Here is a 21,703-nt window from a genome sequence, read left to right as displayed (position 1 = left end):
CATCAGCTTCCTTACAATATAAACAGTAAATTCATCTGAAAGACATTATGTGCAGTTAGCCTCAAGCCAAGTCCTGACATCTCAATCTTCTCTCAGGATGGGTAACAAGTGTGACCCTTTGACTGATTAAAGGGCTATACCTCAGCTTCGGTTTGCAAAAATCTAATAATCTAACAGATTATACTATACTTAGTTTCTAAGGTGGCTCTGAACACAGTGTAGGATGAGCAGAGATAATTCAACTACATTGAAAAAAACACATTGTCTTAGAGATAATTATGAGGTTTTACAGAATCAAAATAAAGCAGTGATAGTGCATCCAGTAGCAATTTATATCTCTCTACACAAGTGGATTTTTTTTAACATGACATTTTTCATAACAAACACTTTAATTCACTATTATACTGAATTACATATATTGTGTAATGTATTGAAATGATAGGAACAGGATCTTCTAATATTCTCAAAATTCCAAGAATATCACAAAATAAGTTTTGCATTTTTTATGCAAATAAAAAAAACATTTTTATGAGGAAGGTATATGAGCAAAACATATTCTTTTAAGACATTTGTAAAATCATGGAAAATACTAGCCAAAAATGTCCTCCTGATAAAACTGAAAAGAATTAGAAACTGCTTCACAAGGAAGTAACCATTACCCTACTGCAGACTTTTGTCAGTATGAATGGAAAATGGTTATGATCTGAAATTATATGCTTAATGAAAAATACTGCTAAATTACTCTTTCTCGTTTGGCTCTCGGCGAAGGCAGTTGCACTTTTCTCCTCTCCTCCTTCCCCTTATCTTCCCTGCTTAGCCTCTTGTGTCCTTGTCTTGTCTCATGTGTATTACTTTCCCTGGAACACTCTCTCACAGTCTGTTCTCTAAAACCTAAAAGAGAATTATGGATTTGATCAACTGGTCTCTGAATGCTATTGACACCCTTTTCTCAACGAGAAGTCTGGGCTTGGGAGAGCCCGAGTGCCCTGGAGGGACTTTCCCTGCCGGATACACGATGGACGGGTGGCAGAAATGGAGGATCGTGTGCCTGGCGGGACTGTCGATCGAGGACGCTGAAGATATCTACCTATTCGGAACCATGATAACAGGGTTCTTGCTGATCGGAGCTGGCTTGGCCCTGGCTTATCGGAGAATTAAGAAAGCGGAACCAGCTGTTTAAACCCCCCCAAGGCTGCCCGCTGGGATTGAAACGATGGGACGAGGCGCGACTTCTCAGAAAGAGCTCACTGAATGCAGCATGGTTAAGACCTTGGAGAAGCTTACGGCTGCCGTGAATACTCAGAATAACACCTCCGAGCGTATATTGGATTACATCAAGGGGAAGTTCCCTCAGAATAACACCTCTGAGCGAAAGTTGGATTACATCGTGGAGCAGCTCACTGCAGTCGTGAGTTCTCAGAATCGGCTCTCTGAGCACAAGAATGACAAGACCACGGAGTGCAAGTTTGACAACATCATGGAGAAGCTCGCGGCTCTCCAACGGGAGAGTGAGAGACCAGTATTGGAGTGTTAAAGAACAGCTTTAAAATTCTCATGAGTTATTCGCATAAAAGAAAAATCAACAACATCAACATGATAATGTGGATATCCCCTCGGCGCCAGCTGTGGGCTTAAGGCTGGAGCCGAACAAAAACTCCCTGATAACGACTGTGTTTTGACTGTTCCTTCCCATTATAAGGCCACCTGGGTTGGCTGGTAGACTGTTTACTTAGCCTGGTAGGGCGAAGGACACTGTCTCAGCTGAACTATGGACACGCACACACATACACTTACACTGATGAGCACTCACTCATCCCCCTTCCAATGCCTTCGATGCTTGTTGCCTCCTGGGAACACGAGGCGGGTCTGGGCCCGCGCTGGAGAGACGGTGCAGTGGCAGGATGGCTGCTGTGTTGCCTGGGATTACTCCTCATCCCCTACCCAACCCTGTTGCTGGTCACGTGCTCTGTAATGTTGTACTGTGGACATTTATGTGCTTTCTGTGCAGAGGAGTTTTTTTGTTTCCTGTTCTCATGCTGTCCTCCTATAGCCCAGCATGAGTAGAGGTCTCTTTTTTCCTCTTGCATTTTCCCATTGTAGTGTACATTTCAGTGTTTTTTTTCTGTAATGCAACCGTTCTCTGACTTGTATCCCCATGTGATGTCTGTGTTGTGTGTGTAAGGTCGGGGGGCGGGTTCATTCCACTGCAGGGCAACATGCCACTGCATGTGGCAAATAAAATTTGAACTTGAACTTGAACTTGAAATTTAGCACCAGTGTGGAATTTGACAAACTTTTAGCTAGCCAGCTCTAGAATAGGCTTGGTACATTTGTAGTGGTGTTTTACTACTTTTTACCATTACACGTTAAAAGTGATGGTGTTGATTATTTAATGGAATATGTCATTCCCAACTATTTGTGTACATGTCCAATTTGGACAAGTGAATAACATACACATCTATCAAAAAACAAACAAACAACAACAAAAATAATACTGAGGTGACACTTACTTTTCACCAAAAAATCTCCTCCAGAAGTCAGCAGCATCAGCTTTGGTAATCCTGAACGTGTCTCCTTGGAATTGTCCTCCAGGGAAGATTGCCTTGATTTCTGCCAGCATATGACTGAAGATCAGAGACAGCTTGGTCAGGTTCCTCCTGCAGAGGCCAGAAAACAGGAAATAGTTCATGTAAAATTATAGCCTCACATGTTTGACAGACACCACATGGAAACTATTTGACCTGTACAAATATACTGTACATGTTCCTGACTTCTGATTTGTTGGTAATAGCTGGTCAAATCAGACATTTCGAACACTCTCTTAGACCAACATATGCTAGAACACAGTTTATAGATAATTTAATGTTGGATTTCCTTTAAAAAAGTTAACTATAATATGAACTACATGAGCACATTAGAAAACAAACTGGCTTAAATAACGACTACAGAAGGATCTCTGTGCTATATCACACAACATATCACATCTATCACACACTAGATAAAACTGAACTTAAAAAAAAAAAACAGACATATTATAACACTTAAGGATGTGTGGGCATAGGATGTGAGAACACATTTTTCTCAGGGTTAGGGTTAGGGATCTCATCATCTGATAATGATAAATGTGACAAATGCAGAGCCAGTGTCAAGTTTTATTTTGCACAGTTATTTATGCAGCCTAAAATCCAATAACATATTGCCACTTATTTTCTGAGTGTACAAAAAGGATAATGTTAGTGCTTTGTAAAAGGAAAGTAAATTTGTTCTTATTCACAAAAACTAACCAGTATAGACAGGTACATTTCCTTCTTTTGAAAGCAAAACCCAGACAATCATAAATGTGACATAGAAAGATTCATCAGTCAAATAAACCACTGACTTGTTGATCCAGAAGACCCTCTATGGCATAGGTGTCAAACTCTGGCCCGCGGGCCAAATTTAGCCCGCAAAGCCATACCAAATTACTATTAGAGCTGGCCTACTGGTATTATACAGCTAATATATATATTGTTTAGTATTAAGCTTTGCTTGTTCCATATTCAGTTTTCCAGCAAAACCTATTTGAGTCCATAAGAAAAGATTCATTCTTATATCTGGAGGAAGATTTTTTTTTTTTTAATAAATATTATTGTTAGCCCACGACTCCAGTTTTGAATTTTGGCCCACTGTGTATTTGAGTTTGACACCTCTGCTCTATGGAATGGATTCATGTCATTTGTTTTTGAATTACTGCATATGGACACTATCTACACATTGCAACAAGTTTTTTACACTTCCCAGGATGACTTAGAGCAAAGAAAACCTATGTGTGAGAAGCTGCTTCTTCAACAGAAAGATTGCACACTGTCACTTTGTTGCCTGCTACTATTACTTCCTATTAGACCCTGGTTAAAACCAACAGATGGCATAGCTATACTTTCAACTTTCAAATGGTCATAACCCCAAATGTCAATCAAAGAAAATCCTGTTTATTTGAACAATTATATTTGACGTTATATTCCATCTTTGCTATGAGGAAGGGCAAAAATGAAACTTCGTAACTTCCCAAACACTATCATAAGAGATTTAGCTTTACATGTGATTTTTTTCCCATCAGATGAGTTTTAATGTTGTTGTCTTGTACAATTCGCCATCACACACATATTATTTTATGATCAACAACTGATGACTATAATATGAACTGGTTGACAAAAATTGAAAATGGCAATGTCAAAATTTTATTTCAAACAAATAATCAAAGGACTTAAAAGAGTCACTAAAACAGTAGAACCCTAATTGATGTCTTACCAATAAAATGGGTCAGATGACAAACACATCATCTATTAACTGTAATGTAAACACAACATGCAAATATTAATTGGAATCCCCTTATAGAAATAGATAACCAGGATTTGTGTTGTGATTGCATTACTACTTTAAAGTGGACATAAAACACTACACATATTGGGGCTCTTTTTATCTAATTGCTATCATTTTAATTGATGCCCACTCATGGTAAATGATGGTAAACTGTTGTTATGTTATTCAGCCATGTTCAGAAACACTACAAATCCGTTATGCACAACGTGCATCACTCATACACTGCATCACACTTTTTGGATGTTAATTTGTCCTATTTAACCACAGTTTAGTGTTTTTCTTCATTGTCTGTTTGGAGTATAAAATGTAAGATTAACTTGATATCTGAGTGTCTCTTAGTCTCTCCTATATTAGCTAGTTAGTCTAGTTTTTTTTTTTTTTTTTTTTTGGGGGGGGGGGGGGGGTTGCCTTGTTTAGTTGACTAAGAAATCAGTTGCCATGAACAGTTAAACGTCAATCAGAGCTGTAGTCAATTTGATAAATTATACAATAATTTTACAATTATTCATAATATTTTTCAACTTTTTCTTTATTTCTGATTTAATTTTGGAATGTTTGCCCATCTACTGTCTTTCTCCATTTCCTTGGAAATGGAATAAAGTATTTGAGTAATATTAGGTTAAAGTGGGAAAGGTGAGCATCAGTATTCTGTGGTAGCGTTCCACTTCAGTTGGTCTGCATGTGTATGAGCATGTGAGTGTGCTTGTGTGTATGCCTGCACTGAAAAAAAGTAATTTCATGCTTCTTTGGTTACCATTAGGCCTCTAATCAACCAAGGGCCAACCAAAATAACTTCTCATTGGGATGCAAAGGAAAAGACCACACATCCTTGTGGGCGAGGGCTCTGCTCTTAAGTACCCCCAAACAAACAGAAAAAGCAGCATGTATTCTGCGCTATATAATGTATGCATGGATACATGGATACATTTTTTGGATGTAAATTTTCTCCCTGCTTACAGCATCACCCCACTTTAATGCTCAGTGCAAAGTACAAGACAGATATATGGTCAGTCTCTCATGTGTCCTTGCCATGATCTGTGCTATCAGTCTGTAATCTGCCTCATCTGACAAGCTGCCCATGAAAGGCAGCCTAGGGCTAATTTATTCAGCGTGTCTAGGGTAGCATGGCCAGAAACTGCTGGCTAACTTATGTAATTTTTTGATTGTTCTGTTATAAGCAACACATAAATGAAATCATACTAAACAGCTTTTCAACATGTTAAATAAAAAGAACAATTTCAGATTCCCCATAAATAAAATAGAGCAAAGTCACAAATTTGCTTACACAGTTGCTATCACACTGCTGTGCTGACAAGTGCACTCCAGCTGCTCAACTGCTCACTATCTCAATTTCTATTGGCTTCCTGCCATCTCAACAATTTGTCTCCATCACAAACGGCTTCCTCTAACTCACTATGACATTGTAGACTTGCTTTAAATGTCAGGGTCACTATAACAGAAGTCTCTAAATAATAAATGAATTGTTCATTAAAAGTAATATGGTAAGGACCATACAGTTGTGCTGTATTCAATATTCAGTCTTGAGTATTTACTTTCATTCTGGATAAATGTATTACCATTTCTCCAACATCATGTACTGGTATTCAAAAGCTTCATTTGAATCATTTTTAGGCTCTTATGAATGATGATGAAAGCTATTATTATCAATTCATAAATGTAACATTTCCTATCATACTGGGAACAGTATTCTATTAAAAGGGTGATGTAAGAAAGATGTTTCTAGATTTATTAATAAAAAGCATTCTCTTTTCTGCAATTAAGGGTTATCTGTGGTTGATGATAACTATGATTATAAAGTCTGGATGTTAAAGGGTAGAGCGATCAACTGGAAAACGTGGTCTGGCATTGTAGGGCCAATGCTAGGTTTGACAGCACACTTTTGGGGAGAGATTTCCTCGACCATTTCCTTCACACTGTCCCCCAGCTGCATCCGTTCAGTAGAGCCCCCCAGTCAATACCAGTCATTACAGTGTCCCCCGGTCGCATCCGTTTGGTAGTGATCCCCAGTCAGTACCAGTCACTACAGTGTTCCCTGGTTGCATATGTTCGGTAGTGACCCTCAGTCAATACCAGTCTCTACAGTATCCTCCGGTCACATCTGTTCGGTAGTGACCCCCAGTCAATACCAGTCACTATGGTGCCCCCCGGTCGCATCCGTTCGGCAGTGACCCCTAGTCAATACCAGTCACAAGAAAGCATTGCTATGGTTAAAAGCTTTGAAGATGCTGTAGTTTAAAGCTTGTCTGCCACAGCCCCTGTCTCTCATGTACCTCAGTGCTCATAGCTGAGTGTCCCGCAGAAGCTTGGAAAGAAAGCGTCTGGAGTTCTTTAAGTTTCCTCGAAGATGTTTCACCTCAAGGAAACTTAAAGAAGTCCACATGCTTTTCTTTCTAAGCTAAGACTACAATGAGCTGGATGACTGCGAACCTTCACAGACATATAACTCATGAAGTAGAACTGGATGCAGAACAGGAGGTAGAGCTAATTCACAATTTGAAGGTTGGTGGTTCAATCCCTGGTTTCCAAAGTATCCTTGTGCAAGTTGCTCAATTCACTGGAGTGTGAATGTATATGACTGTTAGGCCAGCATTTAGAAAAGTGCCTGTGTCAACGGGTGAATGAAGCACGGTGTATAAAGCACTTTGAGTGCTCCAGTAGAGTAGAAAGGCACCATTTAAAGGCTACATTTCCCATTTACAGCTGGGGGATGTGGACAAAAGAAATAAATGTGCCCTTTGGAACCAAATGACTCAATCCAAGCTTTGATCCAACAGTGGAGGGGCTGTTCTTTTTTCTTCATGTGTGTTTGAAGGGTGGGGGCATAATACTGCAGGTCAAAGCACATTGATATAAACCCTTAGTCAGAAGGCAGTGAGTAAACCTCTCAAAATAGCTTTCCAGTCCTTTGTATGTATGTACTCTCACAAACACACATACATTTATGCTGAGACTTATTCCTACCCAGGTTCTACTTTGTGGAAGCTTACTCAGGCTCAGACCTTCCATGGGAACATGTGACATCATCATTTCAAAGGACTGCTCACTATGACACATCAACAAGCGTAATAAAAATCCTTCTGCAGAAGTACATTCCAGATCAAGCCTATACATGTTAGTTGCAGAAATACAGTACTGTGCAAAAGGTTTTAGGCAGGTGTGAAAAAATTCAGTAAACAAAGAATGCTTTCAGGAATATATGATTGTTGTAATGTTTGTTTATTTTTATCAATTTACAAAATGCAAAGTGAGTGAACAAAAATTTAAATCAAATCAGTTATTTGGCGTTACTGCCTTTAGCCTTCAAATAAGCATTAGTTCTTATAGTACAATTGCACAAAGTCAGGGATTTTGTAGGCCAAACTCTGCTACCAAGTTGAGGTTGTGAAAGACAGTTTCATGTCATGGCAAGATTGAGCACAGCAACAAGGCACAAGGTAGTTATACTCTCCCAGACAAAGATTTCAAAGCAGACTGGGGTTTCAAGATGTGCTGTTCAAGCTCTTTTGAGGAGGCATAAAGAAACGGGCAATGTAAAGGATCATAGACACAAGTGGTCGGTCAAGGAAACTTACTGCAGCAGTGCTTATTACCCTTTGAAATCAGAAGATGTCCAGCAGTGCCATAAGCTCAGAACTGGCAGAAACCAGTGGGACATTCCATCTAATGTCTGGAGAAGTCTGGCCAGAAGTGGTCTTTATGGAAGAGTTGCAGCCAAAAAGCCATGCCTTTGACGTAGAAACAAGGCCAAGTGACTCAAGTATGCACGTAAACATAGGAAATGGGGGTGCAGAAAAATGGCAGTAGGTGCTCTGGACTGATGAGTCAAAATTAGAAATATTTGGCTGTAGCAGAAGGCAGTTTGTTTGTTGAAGGGCTGGAGAGCGGTGCAATAATGAGTGTCTGCAGGCAACAGTGAAGCATGGTGGAGGTTCCTTGAACGTTTGGGATGCATTTCTGCAAATGGAGTTGGAGATTTGGTCAGGATTAATGGTGTTCTCAATGCTGAGAAATACAGGCAGATATTTCTCCATCATGCAATACCATCAGGGAAGTGTATGATTGGCCCCAAATTTATTCTGCAGCAGGACAATGATCCCAAACATACAGTCGAAGCCATTAAGAACTATCTTCAGTGTAAAGAAGAACAAGAAGGCCTGGAAGTGATAGTATGGCCCCCACAGAGCCCTGATTTTAACATCATCGATGGTGTCAGAGATTACATGAAAAGACAAAAGGATGTTAGGAAGCCTACATCCACAGAAGACCTGTGGTTAGTTCTCCAAGATTTTTGGAACAACCTGCCAGCCGAGTTCCTTCAAAAACTGTGTGCAACTGTACCTAGAAGAAGGCAAAGGGTGGTCACACCAAATATTGATTTGATTTAGATTTCTCTTTTGTTCATTCACTGCATTTTGTTGATTGATAAAAATAAATGATTAACACTTCCATTTCTGAAAGCATTCTTTGTTTACAGCATTTTTTTTTACACCTGCCTAAAACTTTTGCACAGTACAGTAAAAGCATGCCCATTCTCATGAACAAATTAAAAGAAATAACTGATACAGTGAATATCAAATTAAACAAAGAAAAATGGACTATGCTTTTCTTTTCCGTCTATACTTTTATTCTCTCTTTTCTTTACCCTCAACTCTCAACTAGCCACAGAAGATAACTGCCCCATGCTAAGCCTATTTTTGGAGAGGATCACTTCCCTTCCTATTAAATAAATGTTTTTCTTGGCAGTTTGCTGAGTGGTCATATGCTAAAAAATATAAACAGTCCTTGCTAATGCTCTTTTGAGATTTTAATAATCTTAACACCTTAACTATTCTGGTATAAAATGTCACAGAAATATAGGCTACATAAAAATGTATATGAGAGTACAAAAGTATGTAGTATGTGAACTATCAAATGAGGATCACAGAAGAAAAAAAGTTGTTTCAGCATAAGTTGACGCAACCTTCAGCAAGATCAGGAAAAAAAAATCTTTTTTAGCAGAGCTAATTTACTGCAACTTTGTTTTACGGCTCGGTTTTAGCAAATGACATTTTATATAATAAATTTATCATTTTCAGCCATGAATTATGAAACCACTCATGTTTGTCAGTGTCATTTTAGGCTGTTTGATGGGCTCTTTTCTAAAAAGGGTTTACCCTTGCTTAAGAATGACATCATCTGCTTTGGGCATTAACTGCCAATGGGCAGGACAAATAGAGAGAGTCACTAAAGTACTATGGTGTCAAAGATTTGTACTAGAAAGTAAAAAATTGAAAAGGAAGAGGTTAACTTGCTCAATTAAATAAAACAGCCATGAGTCTGTTTCTAATGAGAGGCTCAAATTTAATACAAAAGAGACTGCAGATCATTCTTAAACTTTTAGAAATGCTCTTCTTCACATAACCTTCACAGATGTGTGCTTGAACGTACTTCTCCAGTTTAAAACACAATTACTCAAACAGACATAAGCAAAGACACACAGACACCCTGTCTCTCAGTCTTTTGTAGGATGAAAGAGAGCTTCTTGCCTGTATGTTTAAGAGTCTACTTTCTCATGATATGAATAAAAAGATGTATGAATAAACTCGGACTATATATTTACAACTACATATTTTTTCACACTGTTCTAGCTAGGGTCTATTTAAACATTGTATGCTAGTGAAATTGAGTTGCTTATGTTAAAAGAGTCATTGCTAGACAGCAAAAAAGGATGCATGTATTTTTGAAACTGTTTGCCATTCTTTCAATGTGTCAGCAGAACATCCACTTGAGAACATTGAGAAGAGTTGATGAATAATGCCCCTATCATTTTCCAGTTTCACATCTTTAACATCTATGTATAGTATTTGTGAAAATATTTTGAAAAATATTTGCTGATATGTAAATATCAGGATGTACTTTCTCCCTAATAATCACTGGTATAGGTTCCAAAATTCAACTATGGGAAAAACTGCTGGAACACTTCTCACTTAGTCTGGTTTAACAGGCATCCTGCAACATATGCATATAATGTAAAAGCTCAACCTCATGTTGTAACTGCAAAAGCTATTTGATATAACCGGAAATCAATTTGATTAACACAGAAATCAAACCCTGCAACTGGTTCAACTGTTCTTTTAGACTTCATTGAAGCAGAAGGAATCATCACGAACCCACACACACCGCATGACTCTTAGCTTTATGCAAATGAAAACAGCTATCTTAAAAGTCTAGAAATACTGACTCATACAACATCATGTAACTACCAAGAATGTACTAAATAGCTAAATAATTTGTCAGGTGATTCAGATATGACATTTATAAATTTTCACACGTGAAATATATGTTTCTATGGTTTCTTCTTTACCATATTGCAACAGCAACATATAGTGTTTATAGTAAACACTGTGTTTTACTGCAATAAATTAAGCCTATACAATCAGAGGCAATAAGAGAATAAAAGTAAGAAAAAAAGAGAGAAAGAGTTTCACACATACAGATCAAAAAGGGTGCTGGATGCTTCTTCAGCTGAGATAAAAAGGAAATATATGAAGCGGATGTAAAGTGTGTGGGGATTTTCCCTCTGAAGCTCTGCACATAGCTATCAGAGAGGGCTCCTGAGAATTACTGGAGCCTTACACATTTAAATTACCTATTGCAAAAACAGTTTTTAAATGACATAAATCATTTAGTTTTTATACCTGTTGACTCATAGCAAGAAGTTTCTGGAATTGAATACAGCATCTGGCTGGGCCTTCTGTATATGTTACATGACAGGCTTGCATTTGAAAAAAATCAGAATTTCATATCATATCTTTGCAATGCGCAAGATGTGTAGTGGCATTTATCCTTAGATAGTTTGGGAAGAAAGCCAGTCAGAAGGGCTGTCTGGACATCAGTAAAAAAGAATAAAGTAAAAAAATCAGTAAAAAATAATTTAATATATGTGTGTTTTATTAAGCTCCAATATGGACTGCAGAGTACAGTGAAGCAGTGCACCTTGAAAACAGATGAAATTGCAGCAGAGACTCTCTGCATAGTTACTTTTTGGATTATATGACTACTTTGCAACTCGAACCATGGAAAGAATGTGAAGTGTTCTTCCTGTAACTCTGCAATGGGTAAAGTTTTCACAGAGAATCATCTTCATTCTGCTATCACAGTATTTCAGCTGGCTAACCAGCCATGTACAGTTACAAATATCTATCATCACGATGTGGCTGAGATAAAAAAAAAAAAACAACTTAAAGTTGTCAAGATCATTCCAATATATTTTTCAGATGAATCAACCTGCAACTTAATATTGAGCGTTAAGACAAAGAGCAGGAGTTGGTGTGTTGAAGTACTTATGGAAACTTTTGACTTTCACAGTTGTAATTGCAAGTGTCACACATATGAGTTGGTTGTAAGAGGCTGGAAAACTGAGCTATTAAGATTTTAAGAAAATGTTATTTAAATAACATTTAAAGGTGAATGGTAAGACATGTAAGTAAGTAAGTCATGTTGTCTCTGTGACTATGGTTATCATGAGTAAAACAAAAAGAGAGCACCGTCTCGTACAGTATTCAAAAAGGAAACTGACATCTGAGGGCATCAAGGAGCATCTACTGTGCATATCTAGCCCAAATGTACACAAATATATATAGCTTTGGAATGAAGTGGCCAGAACAGAGTGTACCTCCAAAAAGCTTGTAATTTTTAAATCTGAAACAAAACTGTTAATTATTATTGTTCCTATTCTGTCTGAGAGACATCATATGATAGCTACTTCTCTTAAAGCAGTCTTCCAGAGAAAACCAAGAAAATCTGTGTTAACATAAAACACAAAAGCCAGGAAATATCCCGTCGTCATACCTGTCCTGTGACTGCTCCTCGTACATCCTCTCTCTTCCCTCTTTGAAGAGCCGGATAGCTCGTTTGGATTTCTTCATAAGGCTATCAATGTAGATTTTAAAGTAATCATTCTCACTAAGCTGTATGATCATCTGGTTCTCTTCATATTTGCCTAGTATGACCCGCAGGTGTTGGTAGGCATCAGGTAAAATATCCAGGATATATGGTGGACTGTTTTTCAGTTGGAGTCTGGGATTTTGGCAGAGCCGCACCTGTTGCAAAGGAATTAATCAATAAATGAAAAATCAATGTTTTCTCAATGCACATCAAATTTTCTCCTGCCACTCTACCTGAGCAGCTGTGGCAGCATGAGAAGAACAACAGGAACAATATTATGCATATACTAGTTTCATTATGTAACTCAGGTATGTATATGACGGATTTTGATAAGGACTTTTGTAAATAAATGTAGTTCTAAAGGTTCTATTGAGATGAAATTCTCACCATATGTCGGTAAACCCATCCAACCCACATATGCAAAGAAATCAAACCACAGATGTCTCTTAATTAAGTTGTGTGTAATGATGATAAACAACACAGGGAAAAAGTATTGAACACATGAAGAAAGGGAGGTGCAAAAATACATGGAAAGCCTGACACCAGCTAAACTCTATCAGTAATTAGAAAGCCATCCTGCCAATTAATGCAAATTGATATCAAGTGCTTCAGCTGTTTTCTGGACAAAATTTCTAGGTGTAGCTAAGTAAGGGAAGGTTTCCACTTAAGTGGTCTCCACTCATCTCTGCTTTTTGCAGAGGATGTGGTTCATTTGGTTTCATCATTTGGTGGCTTGTTTACAAGTGAGGGGAGAGGAGAATGGGAAAGCAATAGGTGGATTGGTACTGTGGCAGCAGTGTTGCCGTCATGGTCAAAAGGGAGCTGAGCGTGAAAATTGAGCTCTTGATTTAGTGGTCGATCTACATCCCTACCTTCACCAATGGTCACGAGCTCTGGGGGGTGACTGAAAAAACAAGATTGCGGACACAACCAGCAGAAATGAACTTTCTCTGAAGGGTGGCTGGACTCTCCCTTAGTGATAGGGTGAGGAGATAGACAATCCGGGAGAAGCTGAGAATAGAGCATCTAGGCCCTGTAGCAGACCCAGGACACGCTGGAGAGATTATATCTCTCAACTGCCTTAATGTTCCCCCCAGACAAGCTAGAGGAGTTGGTTCTAGGGAGAGGGATCTCTGGGCTGCTCTGCTTAGGCTGCTGACCACATGGATAAGTGGAAGAAATTGGACAGATGGATAGATAGACTGATGGTTCAGTCCCAACTGATGCCCTATTAAAAGCTGTCTCATTACCAAGGTTTCACACAAGAAATATCTTGTGATGGGTAAACCACTGAGTGCTCTCAAGACCTATGGAACTTTATTGTTGCAAGAAACACAATGATGGCATTGTTTACAGAAGAATTTCTAAACTATTGAAGATTCCAGTGAGCACTGTTTGGGCTATAATTCAGAGGAGTGAAAACAACTATCAGAAGAGTTGTCCAAGAGCCAAGGACCATTTGTGAAGAGGTACAGAAAGGCTTGGAATCAGCAGGTACAAGTGTTTTAAAGAAGATATTAAGTAATAATCTCAAATGCCATGGCCTGTATGGATGCTCATGATCCAAGACTCCATTGCTGAAGAAAAAGCATGTTAAAGTGTGTTTAAAGTTTGCTGAACAACATTTAGACAAGTCTGTGAGGATACAGTCTGGTCAGATGGGAACAAAATTGAACTTCTTTGATAACATAATATATACCATGTTTGGATGTCAAAAGGCACTGCATATCACTTTAGAAGCACTGATGGCCAAGGTCATTTCTCAAGACTTACAACTTTATCCATGAGTTTCCAAGTTTTTTCTACAGTCCTCCGGTCAGCAACTGCTTGTTTGGGTGGCCCCACTGCATCCTGGATGGCATCAATGATGCCTAAAATTCGCCCCTTACTTCTATTTGGTCCACGTCCACCAGGATATCGACTACTGAGAGCAGTTGCCATTTCCTACAATCACACAGAATTTGTACTATCAAAACATTAAATGGCATGAAAACATTTGAAAAAAAAAAGTAAATTTCTAATAGAAAAAAAAATCAGCGAAAACAGTTACAGTTGTTGTTTTTTCATTAATATGTTTTCAGACAGAGAGAATGATGAGAGAATATGCACAGCCTATATAAGATGTTTATTATACCGAGCTTCTTCTTAGTTCCCCCCCCACACACACACACACTTCTCCTTGGTCCTGGACTTGTCAGTTAAACCCCTGCAATATAGGTTTTAGTGTCTTTCCTGATTAGTGCATGTCACCTGATTTGCATGTTAATTTTACACATCCAGAACTTTAACTGCAAAATTAAGCTGCATAAAATAAGCTGCTTATTATATTCCGTCCTCTTCCTTTGTGGTTTGATTAAGGATCAAGTTTTTACTTTGTGTGCAGTGATCTTGTCGTATGTTAACTTATTCGTTTTTCTGGTTTTCATGAACTACCTGTTATGAACGTAAGTTACCATATAACCACTGTTTCCGGGAGGCAGATTTTTCGTTTTAAGCGACTGTGACTGAGGTCACACAAGATTCTTACACTTATATAGACGGATGTTGGAGGGGAACAAAGTCCTAACTTACCAAATCACAGGGGAATGTCTGCTGGGATCCCTACTGAATTCGGTCCACATCCAACACAAAAACAAGAACTATCCCAGAGTCCAAAGCTGAAAAAAAATGGGCATGAAAAGTATCCAGCCTATATAGTTCTGTTATTTCACTATAAATCCTCAAAATTTATAATTGTCAAATAAGAGCAACTCCCTAGGAGTAGCCGGAGGAGCTGTATAAACCCGAGGCACAATACGTTTTGTACAACAAAATAGGTGTGAAGTTAAATGCTCTAAACATTATACTTCCAGTGGAACATTTCAAAATAAAGTGACGATTGATGAAATCATTTACATCTAGATTTTCAGCTCCGTGGTCAGCTTGTATTCGATTTTCTTTGAAATTAAAATCAACACCCAACAATCATGCTCTTTTAATAGACCAGTTGGACAAAAATGACGGCCAACAACAAGATGAATTTAAGGTGATTATGTCATCACTGTCTGTTGTAATCAAAGATAGGACTGTTAGAGATTATGTAAAAATAATTTTGTCGACTTCTTTCCTTTTATTTTGGTCAATATAAGAATTAGACACTGTAGCCCATATTATTAACACTCAAAATAATAGATCACAGGACTATATCTCTTGATTAATTTATGATTATCGTTTCAAGTGGCAATGGTTAATCAGGATGTAGTCTTATGAAAAACTAAAGTAGTGCATAGCATAGCACTCGACCTCCCAGGCCCATCTCAGAGCTATGAAGACTCTATTCCTTTATAAATATTGCAAAATTGAATTTGACATATCTTACATTCAACACAAGATATGTAAATTTCCCAGCACAAATGTGTTTTGTTTAACTTTTGCCTTTATTTTTTAAATTGTCTTTTTGTGTCTGTTGCTGGCTACATTCATCTTGTCTTTTTTGCGTCACACAAACGCAACTCATAGCGTAAAGTCTGTGCTTTTATTTTAGAGGTACAGTAGTCTAAGTTCCTGCATCGTTTTAGCCTTGTTCTGGAATCTTGCTACAACCACAACGTGACATGAGGGCCGCTCCCACTCCTTTCAGTCGGAACGAGCAGTGTTATACCGGAAGTGACAAGAGTGCTTGGGTGTGACAAATGTGCGCCCTCAAATAAACGTGTTATTGAAGTTGTGTAGTAGTGATTACAGCATTTACATATAACTCCGCTGTGATTTGTTAGATCTTAATGGCTGATGTTCTTCCTGATACAACCACTGAGAACGTTGTCTTTATTCTGATGATCGAACCACGGATCTTCCCAGCAAACAAGGAAACCATCTGCAGCCCCCCAGCCCCCCAACCCCCCACACACTCAGTTCCCCAACCGTTGCGTCGTATAAGGAAGTTCTCTGGAAGTTAGAGAATCGGTTGCTGGTGGTAAAAATGACAGGTCGGTAATCGTTTTGCGAGCATTAATCGGACCTTCAAATTTACCGTTAAGGCGGCGGACCTCACCGTTCGGATTAACGCTGTCCTCGGTGTCCTACGAGGATAGCGCTGCTATTCTTTCACCGCCACCGTCCTCGGGAGAGTTCCAGCTGGCGCTGCTTCCGGGAAGTTGTGTTAACCGGTGTTAACAACGTAAAAAGACCATTGCACGCTAATAAATTTTACCAATGTTTAATTAACAGTGTCATATATTGGCAGCAACTGGCAGGTCTGCCCGGGAGAAGCAAATCGCACCAACTCTAACTGCTATCTCTTTTCCCTTATTCATTGCCTATGGCAGTGCTTTTAATTATTAATACTACAAATAGCATCTGTCAGCAAGCATAACACAGGGAAAATCTTATGCAAAAATAAAATGTAATAAATGTGAGATTGATGATTACAACATAAATTTTATATAGTCTTGATTTTGACAAGTGCAATCTGTATACTGTCTTAAACTGGTAAGGGTAAGTCTTGCACATGAGGATGAGGTATGGATTCTGTCAACTACTTTTGGATCAGATCAGAGAGACTTTATTTATCCCCAAGGGGCAATTAAGAGACAACAGAGCATCATGACCTTAAAGATAAGGACAGGGCATAAACAGACAATAAAAATGAGATAAAAAAAAAATACTTAGAATATACAGTATATACACAGTTTTAAAATTAGAGAGACAAAATAAGTGAATAAATAACTATAAGTGACTAAGAGTGAATAAAGTGTCAGCAGTATAAAAAAGAGTAAAGAGAAGTTTATGTTTATGGGTGTGAGAAATGGTCCTATCGGCTGGAGTTAAAAAGCGGAGCGGCAGTGTCCCAGTAATCTTCCCCAAACTTAGGACACAGTTCCTATTCCCAACTGGAAGTGATATTTTTGGTTGAGTAATTGCCCAATGCAATAATGAAAGTATATATTCTTAATATGAGAGTCTTACTGTGAGGTTTCAATTAAAATAAGTCCTTCCATGAATGCTTGGGGGGCTGATTTGGAAACTGGGAAAATAGAGGCTGCACAGTATCTTATTTGAGAATAGCGGAATAAATGAAATGAGGGCAAATCGTACAAATAAGACATATCACTAAAAGTGTTGTCTTTGAAAAAATGATTTAAAAAACATTTTATACCATTTCTTGCACATATATGGAGGGAAGATTCCAAAGGAGATGGGGGAGAGATGATTGTTACACATTGGGGCCAGAGCAAAGGCAGAGACAGAATTAAGGTGTGGCCGGATTTGATACCATATTTTTAGACAGGGAATTGCAACAGGGTTATCTGTATATTGTCACAGGGAAACAGGAAGGGATGAAAATAATAATGGTGAAAGTGAGGTAGAGAGACATGATTGAGCCTCAAGGTAACACCAAGTAGCATGAGGATCCTGTTACCTTGGATCCTACCCTGTTAAAGTGAGGCTGAAATGAACTAGTAACATGAACAGTGTCATGGTGGACTGAACGGACTGAAGTGCAGACTCGAGGAAAAAGTGCAAAAGGTTTATTACAGCAATAATAAAAAGTGATCCAAATGTAATATTGTATTTAACATGTGTTAAGTGAATCTGAAATTATTCGAGAGCTAAATTTTAAAGGATAAAATACATTTTCAAAGCAAATGAATTCATTTTCAAACTATAACATTCAATTTCGGTTTAGTGATGATCATTTTCAAACCAATAAATTGAATTTCAAATTAGGCTAATTCATATTCAGTTTTTAAAAGCATTTATTCAAGTTACAAGTCACATTCAATCTGAGCAATTTAAATTTGAATTTAACTTATTCAAATTCAGTTTCTGATGTCACAGATTTCTGCCCATATCCACCTCACTTCCAGTCAGTGAAGGAAAACCTCTGGAGATGAAAGGCTTGAACACATCTATCTCTACTGCTGGCACCTTGTAAGACAATGGCTTACAAGGTGCCAGCACTAACACTGTACTGGCCCTACAGCAGACAAGTTTCTTATGTTTTGGGGCATTAAGTGGAGAATGTCCATGACCTGCGAGCCATACCTTCAGCCCCACCTGATACCTGGGGGCGGGTGTCCTGCGGCAGTTAGCATACTGGTGCTGGCGTTTGACTGAACTGAGAAGCCTTTCCAAGGCCTGTGCCCAGATGTGTTGGCATAGTTGGAAGTGGTACTGAAATTAGGGAACCGCCAGATCTATATCTGCCTCTGGGAAAAGCGGTGGTTGATATCCTAGGGGTGCTTCGAAAGGCGAGGGACCAGTAGCAGAGGCAGTGAGAGAATTGTGAGCAAGCTCTACCTATTTGAGATATGATGACCAGGTTTCCGGGTTGTGAGAGGTGATACAGCGGACACCGGATTCCAGTTCCTAATTCAGTCATTCAGTTAGGCTGTTGTTTTGGGGTTGATAACCAGAACTGAGACTGACCGGGTCCTGAGTGCCGAGCTCAAGGACTTCCAGACTTGCAAAATGAACTGGGGACCACAATCTGAAATTATTTCAAAAGGGTAATTTGTCCAGAGCAATGACATGAGCTCATTTGGAAAACCTGTCAACTATGGTGAGTATTACAGTTCTGCCTGAGGAAGGCCATTAACAAAATCCAGTGCAATCTGCGACCAGGGTCTGTGTTAGAGCAATCCGGTGGGGTGTCGATTATGGTGTTTATACAGGCACAGTTTGGCAGGCAGCTGCATAGCTCCTCAGATCCTTTTTTAGGGACTCCCACCAAAGGTGATGCGTGAATAATGAAATGGTTTTACTCACGCCAGGGTGGCAGGAGAATCTGGCGGTGTGGATCCAGTTGAGTATGGTGGCGAGGGTGGATGTGGGAAAGTACCATAGGTATTTGCTGCAGTAAATACTGTGGAACTGTGGATGGGCTCAAATGTGAATTAATAAACAGCAGAGGATACTTATTTTTGACAGTGATTTCATTCAGCCTCCGGAAATTTATACAGGGACAGAGTGTGCCGTCTTTTTTGAGCCAAAAGATAAAATAAAATGTGAGTCTCCCAGGAGTTGCTTGACATGACCAGACAGACACGTTCGGTTGGATGGGTTATTATGGATGCATTATTACGCCAAACACTTGATTGTTCAGAGCGGTAACCGGGACAGGTGGGTTTAAAGGGATGAGTGATAGATGCAGTTGGTTCGCTAATTCCGTGTCTATGATGTTCTGTTCATCCTCTGAATCTAGAAGGGCCTGTAGTGACCGAGTAACCTGGTTTAGGCTAAGTTTTACTGATAGCAATAACCAGGGTTTAGAAGAGGTCATGGATCTGCTATCCATATCCCCAGATCCTTTTGACCCAAATCCTTGAAAGAGGAGTCCCATGAGGCTAATTGATCCCTTATCTGATCATTCAGAGCTTGGAGGAAAACTCTCTAACAGTTTCTTAGCTGTGCTGCCCTCAGAGATGAGGTGAGAAAAGGTCTTTCTCAATTCCCCATGGAACTCATCATACAGGCAGGAAGAAATTGGGTTGAAGGAAAAATATGACTATAACCCATTAACTGACATATATTGACCTCACCGTGGCTCAGGGGGTTGGGAAGCGTATCTGTAACCGGAAGGTCGCCGGTTCGATCCCCGGGCTCTCTGTCCTGGTCGTTGTGTCCTTGGGCAAGACACTTTACCCTACCGCCTACTGGTATTGGCCAGATGGCGTGATATGGCAGCCTCGCTTCTGTCAGTCTGCCCCAGGGCAGCTGTGGCTACAACCGTAGCTTTCCTCCACCAGTGAGTGAATGAATAGTGGCATTGTAAAGTGCTTTGGGTGCCTATAAAAGCGCTATATAAAATCCAATCCATTATTATTGATCATATTTAAGGTTGTAGGACTTCTTTGAGCTGTCTTGTAAGAATGGGGTCTAATATACATATTGATAATTTGAAGATAATTATCAAAAGTTAATTCAGAAAGCTCAGATGGTTATGAATATTTTTGCCTATTGTCTATCTTCTTCAATCACTAATAGTAAGATGTTACAAGCTTTTTAAAAAAAAAAAAAAAAAAAAAAAAATATATATATATATATATATATATATATATATATAAAGCAACAGACTTTTTTACTGGTTAAATAAAGACCTTTTAAATTAGTGAGACACAATTTCGTCTCCAGCTCACAGGTTATCTGTGGTTTGTGAGTTATACCAGGCAGAAGAGCACCTCTGATTTCAGGCTTTAGCCAAAGAATTCAGAGCCATACACAGTGAAGATATAACACTAACAAGATAATCAATCTCTGTTGGAGTAGAATTGATGTAGTGTCAGAAGGGGCCGAAATGCCAGTACGTGGGGTGGACCCAAAAGCAGACTCAAGGGACAGACAAGTTTGTGAGAAAACAAAGCTTTATTTAACTTGGGGTTTGTGATGCTGAATATTTAGCTGAAGCAAGAGCCTCTGGCATGGATTCAACTGAAAGCAGAGAGAGAGGACAGTTAATACTGAGCGGAGAATGGTTGACAGAAGGTGAGTCATGGCAAAGGTGGAGGATCAATGGAGGAAATATATCTTTAAACTTAGTTACAACACTTTCAGAAAGACGTCTATATAAGTGACGGTTGGAGTCGAAAGGGACCATCATTCTGAAGGAGGAGTCCCGTTGTGCTTGGTTAGCCTGTATGACTTCAGAGGCAGCTGATGGCAGTCCCAAAGGAATGAAACTCTGACTCAAAGACTCAGTGGGATTTTTGCAAACCATCAGACGACTTAGCTCTACTGACACTGTAGAAAGCGGAAGTGGGACACTGCGGACACTTTGAGAAATGTTGCATGAAGGTTGAGGTTTTGAATTGTCTGAGTAGGGTATACAAGGGTAAAAGTCACAAATCACAATCATAAATATCACACAAAAATAACAATAATTACAGTCTGATCATAAAAGACAACAATTTTAAACAACTGCCCTTCTGGCTAATCATCTGAACAGTTTTGTCTGCATTGGCCTCTGCCCCTAGACTTAGTAGGCTGGGCCATCTGGACTGTTTTCTGTTTTTTTTGTTTTGTTTTGTTTTTTTTTATTTTACGTTGGCTGTTTTTCTGGGACATCTCAAGTCAAGTTGGCTTTATTGTCACTTCAACCATATACAGTTTAACAGTACACAGTGAGGCGAAACAACGTTCCTCCAACATAATTTAACAGAAAAACTCTAAACTAGCTAACTAAGAGGCCTAGTTAGCTGGCTAGCAGAGACAAGACAGACTGACCTAACATAAATTACAACATAAATTAACAAAAAACTATCTAACTATCTAAGGATGACTTTTTTTTGTTATCAGACCAATTCAAATTCATCTGATTCAAGATTCAAGATTCAAGACTATTTATTTGTCATGTGCATAGTTTTACAACTATAACACACAGTGATTGATGTCCTGATTTAACACACGGATGGCCTGAGGA

At 38.9% G+C, this 21,703-nt stretch overlaps 1 protein-coding gene across 5 annotated transcripts in view; it reads right to left on the bottom strand.

Annotated features, from left to right (window-relative positions):
* cblb (Cbl proto-oncogene B, E3 ubiquitin protein ligase) overlaps positions 1 to 16,469 on the bottom strand; it is a 158,382-nt gene extending 141,913 nt beyond the window's left edge. Inside the window, exons 1-5 of one of the 5 annotated variants that reach the window (XM_080307438.1) lie at positions 16,337 to 16,436; positions 14,878 to 14,963; positions 14,080 to 14,250; positions 12,211 to 12,461; positions 2,511 to 2,657 (exon numbers count right to left, since the gene is read on the bottom strand). In XM_080307438.1, the coding sequence (XP_080163564.1) occupies positions 2,511 to 2,657; positions 12,211 to 12,461; positions 14,080 to 14,247 (566 nt within the window). In that variant the 5' untranslated portion in view covers positions 14,248 to 14,250; positions 14,878 to 14,963; positions 16,337 to 16,436. Of the gene's footprint in view, positions 1 to 2,510; positions 2,658 to 12,210; positions 12,462 to 14,079; positions 14,251 to 14,877; positions 15,212 to 16,315 lie in introns of those variants that run through there. The other 4 variants (XM_026181707.2, XM_026181708.2, XM_026181710.2 and 1 more) reach the window with 4 other exon arrangements.
* Between the last annotated feature and the right edge of the window lie 5,234 nt (positions 16,470 to 21,703).

This window comes from Astatotilapia calliptera, chromosome 10 (assembly GCF_964374335.1).
Source record: "Astatotilapia calliptera chromosome 10, fAstCal68.1, whole genome shotgun sequence".
Lineage (NCBI taxonomy): Eukaryota > Metazoa > Chordata > Actinopteri > Cichliformes > Cichlidae > Astatotilapia > Astatotilapia calliptera.
Note: the sequence above shows the minus strand (reverse complement) of the source record. Positions and strands in the feature narration are given on the sequence as shown.